Source organism: Melitaea cinxia, chromosome 25 (genome assembly GCF_905220565.1).
Source record: "Melitaea cinxia chromosome 25, ilMelCinx1.1, whole genome shotgun sequence".
Classification (NCBI taxonomy): domain Eukaryota; kingdom Metazoa; phylum Arthropoda; class Insecta; order Lepidoptera; family Nymphalidae; genus Melitaea; species Melitaea cinxia.
Window position 1 is genome coordinate 2,437,946 of NC_059418.1, and position 9,969 is coordinate 2,447,914.

Sequence of the window (9,969 nt, forward strand, 5' to 3'; positions counted from 1 at the left end):
GCGCCGAAAAGAATGGGAACAATTTCTGGATTGACATTACCGGAATACATAAAATTGATTAATTTAGTGATCGAATTTACAAGTTGCTCACCTGCATCACCCACAGAATGCGATGTTAAGTCTTTCAAATTTTGTGGTAAGATTCCATCCAAACCTGCAGCCGAACCTGTTTTAAAAGATGAAATAGCATCCGTAACATCTTTGATTTGAATTTGAAGGCATTCTTGCCCTGCTGTTGGTGGGTCGAGAAAAAATGGGTTTACTGGAGCTGGAGGGTGTTTTGTCCGTAAGGCCTGAAGGGTGTCAGGGGTAGCTGGTGATAGCACGTCGTTGGAAAACAAAAGGCGAGCGGTACCTTTGAGATCTCCGTCACATATTTTGTTTTAGATGACTTTGTTGCGATTACGATCATGTTTGATTGGAGGCGCGGGAGAAGGCGAGGAGCTTACAGCACAGTTATTCTTGATCTTTTGTGTCAATGATAAATTCAGTTCATCAGTTTTTATTATATGTAGTGTGCTGTTTGAAAATAAAAATAGGTTCTGCCAGTCTTGAGTACAATTGCTAATGTAAAATTTCTGGATTAATTTTGACAAATGTGTAGCAACTGTTTTTCGAGCTCCTCGTGGGATTCTTTTGGGGTTGTCAAAAAAGGTTGCTTACTTTTCCACACGTAACGAGATCGTATTTAACATTTCTTTGGTTAATTTTATTTATCTCTCGCACTCGAAATCTATTAGTTTCAGATAAAATCTTGAGATCTTTCAAAATCAGCTTATTACTAATGACAGCATCACTAAATTCTCTTTTTTCTTTCTTTAATTTTTTATTTTTGTAATTTGCTTCTAGCGTATTTCTCATTGCTTCTCCAAATAAAAAAAATTTCTTTGCGTCTTCTACTTTGATTTTGTCTCTAACTAGTGCTGTTACTTTACAATTAGGACTTTGCAGTCGTTTTTTTCAATCTTATAATTATTTTTCTATACGCATTATTTTTTCGTTGCAGGGATTTTGATGGTGATTTGTACATTTGGTCTTTATTTTGTACTACGTAGCGCATCTTCCTCAATTTGCATCTCAAGTTATTGACTAATGTTTCGTGTAGATCGTTAGATGTAGATGATTGTGGCCCAATTTCACAAATTGAGTTTTGACTTCTGGGTCTTTTTTCAATATTATTTCCATTATTTTCACTTTCACTGGGACTTTCACTTGTATATTTAACTCCTTCCTTCATTAATTTCTTTTTTTTTTGAAAATACTTTTTAAAGTTCTCTCTCCATTTCTTCCTCTATAGCCTTCTAGCTCGTGGCGTCATTTCTGTGACTGTCAAAAGTTTTTTTCTGTTCTCTTCGTTTTTTGTATCGCTCACGTTCTTTTTCATTTTTAAGTGCATATAAAATAGGGTCAGCTTTGATTTTAGGGTATCGTTTCCGACGCGCGATTTTAGCCTTAGCCAATTTTCCTTTTTTTTTAGCTCGGCAATGCAATGCGTAGGCGAGCGACTTGTGATCAGTGTACACACTTACTTCGCATCTCTCGATGAGTCGTCGGAAGTACTTACAGCTGTATAGATTGCTAATAATTCGCGATCGTATACACTGTAGCGGCGTTGTGTAGCATTCATTGCTTTTGAAAAATATGCGAGAGGTTTCCATGTATTATTAACCTTTTGTTGTATCACGGCGCCGAGACTATGATCAGAAGCGTCGGTCATGACACTGAGATGACTGCAGGGAACTGGATGCGTTAGCGTTGTAGCTTCTAAAATGCTTTGGCGACAATTTTCGAACGCTGCGTCAGCTTGCGGTGTTCACTCGATAGGGGTTTTATCGTTCTTCTTTCGATTATGTAAGTACTTGTTGAGGTTGTGTTGAAGTTCAGCTTGCTTTGGCAGACAGTCTCGATAGAAGTTAAGCATGCCAAGGAATCGACGTAATTCTACTATGGTTTTCGGTTTCGGATAATTAGATATCGCTTAGGTTCGATCTTGAGTAGGTTTAATTCCTTCCGCCGATATTTCGTAACCAAGAAAATTGATTTAATTCTTTCCAAATTCACATTTTTCGATTTTTAATGTAACTCCAAATTTTTCTAGTCGCTTTAGTACTTCATGTATTAATTGATTGTGTTGTTCTTCGTCTTCCTAAAATAGTAGGATGTCATCAATGAAACAGAAACAATTATCGATACGTCTAAGAACTTTGTGCATAAAACATTGCAACGTTTGACTTGCGTTGCGTAGTCCGAAGGTCATGCAGTTAAATTCAAAGAGGCCAAACGGGGTTATTGTCGCGGTTTTCTGAGCATCTTCTTTAGCAATTGGTATCCAGTAATAAGCCATTTTCAAGTCAAGTTTTGAAAATATCTTCTTATTGTGCAGATGATATGTAAAATCTTGTATGCGCGGTATTGGGTAGCGATCGGGTTGAGTAACCGCGTTCAGTCTTCTATAGTCACCGCAGACTCTTAACCCACCATCCTTTTTCTTTACAATGTGTAATGGGCTTGCCCACGGACTATTCAATGGTTTACAGATGCCCATTTCGAACATATTTTCGAATTCAGTCTTCGCAACTTTATATTTATCAGGTGGAAGCGGTCGTGGCCGGGCGAAGAGAGGCGGACCAGTTGTTTCTATATGGTGGACAACGTTGTGTTTAGAGTGTCGATTGAGAGATATCGGTCGAAGTACATCTGGATATTGCTTCAATATATGATAATAAGTCTGGTTATTCGCAATGAGTTGTACTGTTCCGGTTTCAGCTTGAGCATCTGTCGAAATTGTAATAGCGTTGACAGAGAGGTCGGTGAATGTGTCTATGAGTTTCTTTTTGTGCAGATCTATCAGCAGCTTGAAATGTCGTAGAAAGTCGGCTCTCAGGATCGATGTTTTAACGTCGGCAATGATAAATGTCCATAGAAAATTACGCCTCAAACCTAAGTCGAGTTTGACGGTTTTCTCACCATACGTATTTATCGGCGTGTTGTTTACAGGCGCGTTGTATTTTTGATATGTTTCGGTTGGATACTGATAAAACGGATATGTCTGCGCCAGTATCCACGAGGAAACATTCTCTAGTGTTGCGATCGTAGACACAGAGGCGGTTGTTTGTAATCGGAACATCGAGATCCGCCGTTATCGATGTCGGGGCTAGTTTAAATTTTGTTTGTTCGCTCTTCTGCAGCAAGGAGATTCGCAACGTCTTGCCTTCTCGCCGAATCGGTAATGATATTTACATTCCCACGTTGCATCGCCGGGCTTCACAGCAGATTTATTTTGATTATGCGAGGTCGGACGAGATCGTGATTTTGAGCGGTAGCGATTTCGTGACTGATAACGATGTCTAGAACGACCGCGTATCTCGTTAATTTCCAGTGACAGCATTTCTAGCTGTTTTGTTAAAATATTAAACTGGGTAGACACGGCGTCGTTCGTCGGTGCTGCAGTTGAAATGGCAGCTACCGTCGCGAGCTCGGAGTATTCGACCATCTTGTCAGCCATTGCCGCGAGTGTCTCCAATGAGGATTCTGTGCTCACTGATAGAACGACGCGTACTTGAGTAGGTAATTGATTGAGCCAGTCGATACGGAGGCCTTCATTTGTGATCATTCCGGAGCTAAGTTCTCTCATTTTCCTTAGCAGCTGTGAGGGTTTCTGATCTCCAAATTGTAGTCCGCTGATGAGTTTTTGAATTTTTTTTACGTCGGATTTATCATATACTGTTCAAACAAACGATTCTTCAATGTATTATATTTTTCTGTGGCAGGCGTGTCATAGAGGATGTCAGTGACGTGTTGTAGGTCTGTGGTTTGCAACTGCGGCAGGACGTATCTGAATTTCTGTTCATCCGATGTCTTCAGTGGGTCAACGACTGCTTCAAATTGTATAAACCAGGCTCGTGGAAGGTCTCTCCAGAATGGTAGAATCCGTGACTGGACGGAGATAGCGCGAGGTCCACTTCCGCGGGGTTTTTGTAGTCTTGTGCAGTATTTTCTTGTTCCATTTTTCTTTTTGAGTCGGCAGGTCACCACTGTAGGGGTTCTGTCCCTAACTATTCTAACTGAAGACTTCTTCTTTTTATAGTTGGAGAGAAATAACACTTTTGCTGTTCAGATCGGAATAAATTTACTACAAAAACTTATGACTATATATACAAAATTTAAATGACAACAGAAAAGTCTTATAATAATTTTAATACAATATTTAAAATTTGGTTGTCAAAAGAGGTTGCTTAGTTTTCCACACGTAACGAGATCGTATGTAATCATATACGTATATAATGTAGGTAAACCCTACAATATTATTATATATATAATATATAGTTACATTAATAACAAGCTTGGCAGCAACTACTTGTGGTTTTGTAGCAACTTTTGGCTGAGGCATCTCATCTTGATCACTACTATCCTCTTCTGATGATGATTTAAGTTTTTTAGCTGGAGCAGTCTTAGCACCAATCTTTGATAGTGTGGACGTGGTTATTGGTTTGTAGTGACCATTTCGGATTCCGGATTAAATATGGTACTTACTGCTTAGCTTAGCTTTGCTTTAGTTTTCGCTGCAAATTTTTCAGAAAGAGATTTATAAATCTTTGTTATAAATTGATACGGTATAAAATGGATGCCATAGCTTAATTGGCTAGAGCACCGACACGGTCAGTCGGAGACGCGGGTTCGAATCCCGCTGGAGCGGTCAATTTTTGATATGATATTCAAAAATGTTTAGACATATTAAAAATAGCATGGTGTCGTCTCCTGTCAAAGATTTTCATTGTAATATGAAACTTTGAATAGTTACGGGTCTCTGTAAAGAACTCACTATAGACGGCGCCAGGGTTCGCTTAAACCGAAAATAGAAATCATCATATCAAGAATTTCGCTCTGGCGGGTACATCGTTCCATAGCTTAATTGGCTAGAGCGCCGACACGGTCAGTCGGAGACGCGGGTTCGAATCCCGCTGGAGCGGTCAATTTTTGATATGATATTCAAAAATGTTTAGAATTCCTAATGTGTGGGTACACAAAAATAAAATCGTACATATTAAATCACCATGAATTCCGAGACCGTGTTTTTCAAGAAGGATGTCATGGTCTATACGGTCGAAAGCTTTCTCAAAATCCGTATAGACCACGTCAGCCTGTCCACCCTTCTCCATTGCTTTTAAAACAAAATCAGAAAATATAGCTAAATTAGATAAGGTTGACCTACCGCGTATGAATCCGTGTTGTGTATGTGGGATGCCCTTTGCAATAATTGAGTAGATATCTTCATACACTACTTTTTCAAACAACTTAGCGATAGTATTGAGGATGGATATTGGACGATAGTTAGAAATTAATGACTTTGAACCTTTCTTATCGACGAGAACAATTTGGGCTTTTTACCAGGCATCAGGAAAAATTCCTTGTTGTAATGACCTGTCAAACAATATTGCAATAGGATAGCAGAGGCTGTCAGCACAAGAAACGAAAAGCAATGGCGGGATACCGTAACATCCTGCACCTTTACTTGTGTCTATAGTTCGTAAAATTTTCAAAACATTATGTTTGTTAACATTAATTTTGGACAAACAGTCACTACTAGAGTTAGTAAAGGTAGTAGGCGTTGTAAAGGTAGTAGGTTTGCTCGCTGAGGTCTTAAAAAAACACTTTCAAAAAACTTGTTAAATGCGTTACATATATCATCGCCCTTGGTATAGTCAATATTGTTATGTGTGAATTTAGAAGGATAGTTTGCAGATCCCATTTTGTTTTTAACATATTTCCAAAAGTATTTAGGTGATGTTTTAATGAGTTTTTCAGAAGAGCTAGTGAAAAAATCGAAACAGGCTTTTTGAACTCGGTGCTGTCTTTCTCTTAGTAAACTAAACTCATCATAGTCTCTGGGGTTACCGTACTTTTTCCATCGCTTATGAAGTTTATTTTTTCTTTAATAATTTTTATTAGGGCACGGCTATACCACGAAGGATATGATTTATTATAAGAAACTTTATGGGTACTAACTAATAAAGAAATACATGATTGATTGATGTTATAAAATATTGTTACAGCGTCATTTACCGAATCGCAAGATAACAAATGTTTCCAATCGAATTTTTTGAGGTAATTGTTAATATCATCATAATTACATTACTTACTACTATACTTACTATATTTAATGCTGGATGATATCTATCCTCCACAATGATTGGTCTTGATACTATATGCGATACGGAGCACGGAGTGTTGCTAAAGCATAAATCTAATATTTTACTAAATTCATTCTTGACTAAATTATATTGTTTTAATCCTAGGAAGTACATTAGATCTACAAATGAATTAGCACTATCAAATACGACTTTAGAGCCCGAGTAAAGGTTTAAATATTCGTTATAGTTGGTCCAGGATAAACAAGGTAGGTTAAAATCGCCTAGCAATAGTAAGTTATCAAAAGGAAACCTATCAATTATGTGTTGTATATTTTTTTCCAATTCTACAACGAATATTAAAGTCATTCAAATCAGGTGGCAAATAAACCAGAATAATACGTAGAGTAGTAGAGTGTACTGTGTGGCTACGGTACTAAAGAATTTAGCCACCCCCTCTCTTCCCGTGGGTGTCGTAAGAGGCGACTAAGGGATATCACAGTTTCACTACCACCTTGGAACTTAAAAAGCCGACCGGTGGCGGGATAACCATCCAACTGCTGGCTTTGAAATACACAGGCCGAAAATGGGCAGCAGCGTCTTCGGTGCCACAAAGCCAGTACTGCGGTCACCAACCCGCCTGCCCAGCGTGGTGACTATGGGCAAAACACATGAGTTCACGTTATTTTTGGCGTAAACTTGTGGAGGCCCATGTCCAGCAGTGGACTGTATAGGCTGTAATGATAATGATGAATACGTAGAGTGTGGCGTGAGTTTATAGCTTTTGCTGGTATAGATATACACAGTGACTCAGTGGCAGGGCTGCGCCGCCACTCTAAACACGCTACTGGATCTAGCTCTCGTCGCACACATAGCATAACACCACCTCCTCTCTACTTTTGTTTGTTGCTAAGCATTCTCGATCTGAACGAAATATTATATACCTACCGTCACATAACTCCGTGTCTAAAATATCATTCTGCAACCATGTTTCTGTGAATGATAAAATATCATAATCATTCATTAGTATATTATTATATAAATGTAAACATTTGGCGAACATTTTGATAGTAGATATTTAGATTCAAATTACTTAAAAAATTATTATTATTAGCCATCTTAATATGTAAGAAATATTCTGTTTATTAAGCATGTGTACACATCATTTATGTGTACACATGCTTACACACACTCAAGCATACAGTATTCGTATATAAATATTATATATAATAGCATATAATATTTTAGAAAATTTGATATTGTGGAAATAATTATAGTATTGTATAGAAGTATAGCAGAGAGATGTAGTAAGCACTGTATGCATATATAAAATAATATATATTTTTGTATATAAAATAATTATTTAATAATAAATAGTCTTTAAATAGATATAAGGTATCTTAATATATATAAATCTCGTGTCACAATGTTTGTCCTCAATGGACTCCTAAACCACTTAACCGATTATAATAAAATTCGCACACCATGTGCAGTTCGATCCAACTTGAAAGATAGGCTATATTTTATTTTGATATACTAATTATTATATTTAAGAAAAAAATAAAGAAGGCGGTACAAAGTTCGCCAGGTCAGCTAGTAATAGATATATAATTTTGTACTTCCCTTGGGTATCATAACTTTATGTTCTAAATTAAATATAGCAAAAATAATCATTTTATCTTTTCTAAGTCCTTTGTTATCACAATTTTAAATAAATTTTAATTTTTTAATATCTTAAAAAAATGATATCCATGATATTTAAAAAATGTGATGAATCATTTTTTCTCACAAAAATCTTGCCGTTACGGATCCAGACGTGTTGGAAGGCGGCACTGGCTGCAGCTTCACGAGTTTTCTTGAGTAGCGCTTTGTTAAATTAAGTGTTCGTTTATATAAATTTTTTAGGCTCTATGGATGTCATAAGTCCTAATTCGGCAGTGGTGAGTCCTTTTTTTCTCCGAATAGCCGATATTATTTTATCTTTCAGTAGCTGACTACTCATTTTGGCAACAATATTTTTAGGCAATTTCGTATTAGTATATTTTTGCGGTACTCGGTATATGTTTATGATATTTTGTTTAGTTGCCTGAACATCTAAAGCCTTACATATTGATAAAAGTATCTGAGGAAGGTCCTCATTTTTCTTCTCGGGAAATCCAGATATTTCGATATTACACAAGCGGTCTCGCTGCTGTTGAATATTTAAATCTCGTTCAACATTTATGAGACGGTATTTGTATGTTTCAACTTCTTTTTCTATTTTTTTAATTTCCATAATATCTTTAGACATAGCCTGCGTTTTAATTATGAGATCATCGAATGATTTGGTGTGAAAGTCTAATGATTTAGAAAGGTCAGCAAGGTCATTTCTAAATTGAATTTGTTGTTGCGATAAAATGTCAATAGTTTTTGTTACTGTACTTACTTGAGTTTTAATTTCTGTAATTTCGGATCTTATATTGTGCATAAAGTCTTCATTAGACTGCTTTATATTTTCAAGATATGCCATTATCTCTTTCCTAAAATCGTTAAAGTCCGCCCTCTGAACATGGTCTGTTTCTGGTTGTTTACGCTTCCTTTTAGTGATTCGGGAATCTGAGATTGTAGAATCGTAAATATGGTTATTATATGTATAGACATTTTATTATATGTATAGATTTTAAACTTTATATCTTTTGATGTATACAATATTTTAAATGGCTCAATGTGTTAAAAAACTGCTCAAGTTGCATTTATAATTGCTCAAGTATAGTTTGGAACAGATCCACTTTCCTTATTTTTTAAATAAATATAAATAGTTTGAACAAATAAAATAATGATATTTGTAATAAAAAAAATACTAATCGATAGATTTCCAATAGCTCAATTCAACTACGCTGTCCTTTTAAATTGCTCACCATAAACTAAACACACCGGCATATTTAGCGGAACACAAAAAAAGTTCCATAATTAAAAAAAATATGGTTTTATTTTAAAATCTATTTACTACACTTTTTTTGTTATTTAAAGTTTCATTTGTTTTTCTTAAAATGAGATCACATTAAGATCAGATTTTGCGAGTAAAGGCTATTTTTGAAAAATGGTACATTTTTGAACCATTCATGTAACCGGGAAAAGTGAAAATTAATATTAAAATAACAATTAATTAAATTAGAAAAATGGTGATTAATATCGCGTATTTCCTCCACGTGCTCTTATTAAAGTTTCTACCCGTCTAGGCATACTGAGAATGATGTTATCAATGGTCTCCTGGGATAGTCTCCGCCATTCCTCAACTACGGCAATTCGCAGTTCACCCACGTTGGCAGGAGCTGGAATTCTGGACTTAACTTTTCTTTTCAGCAAGTCCCAAACGTGCTCTATTGGGTTCATATCTGGTGATCTCGCCGGCCACTCCATAACAGTGATATTCATATCATTAAGATAAGCTTGAGTTACCCGAGCGGTATGCGGCCGAGCATTATTCTGCATAAAAACAAAATCGTCACCGGTATATGGGGCAAACGGTACGACATTTTCTTCTAAAACTTCTTTGATATAGCGGTCTGCAGTCAGACTCCCTCTGTCAATCACTACCAAGTCTGTGCGAGCTTCCAAACAAATGCCAGCCCAAACCATTATTGATCCACCACCGTATGCAACTGTAGTTTCAAAATTTGTCTGAATGTATCGTTCTCCTTTGCGTCTGCATATTCTTTGCCTGCCGTCAATTCGATTTAAGAGAATTCTGCACTCCTCTGCTGTGTGGCTACGGCACTAAAGAATTTAGCCACCCCCTCTCTTCCCGTGGGTGTCGTAAGAGGCGACTAAGGGATAACAAGGTTCCACAACCACCTTGGAA

At 36.7% G+C, this 9,969-nt stretch overlaps 1 protein-coding gene across 1 annotated transcript; it reads right to left on the reverse strand.

Annotated features, from left to right (window-relative positions):
- Positions 1–3,154: 3,154 nt before the first annotated feature.
- LOC123665866 lies at positions 3,155–4,007 on the reverse strand. Its single transcript, XM_045600100.1, has 2 exons — positions 3,896–4,007; positions 3,155–3,723 (listed from the first exon to the last, which is right to left on the reverse strand). Exons 1-2 carry the CDS (start codon positions 4,005–4,007, stop codon positions 3,155–3,157), a joined length of 681 nt encoding a protein of 226 aa, XP_045456056.1.
- Positions 4,008–9,969: the final 5,962 nt, after the last annotated feature.

Coding starts and splice junctions, on each gene's coding strand:
- LOC123665866 (XM_045600100.1), bottom strand. CDS start 4,007: ATGGAACAAGAAAATACTGCACAAGACTACAAAAACCCCGCGGAAGTG. Junction 3,724..3,895: donor AGAGACCTTCCACGAGCCTG/GTTTATACAATT, acceptor TTGTTTGAACAG/TATATGATAAATCCGACGTA.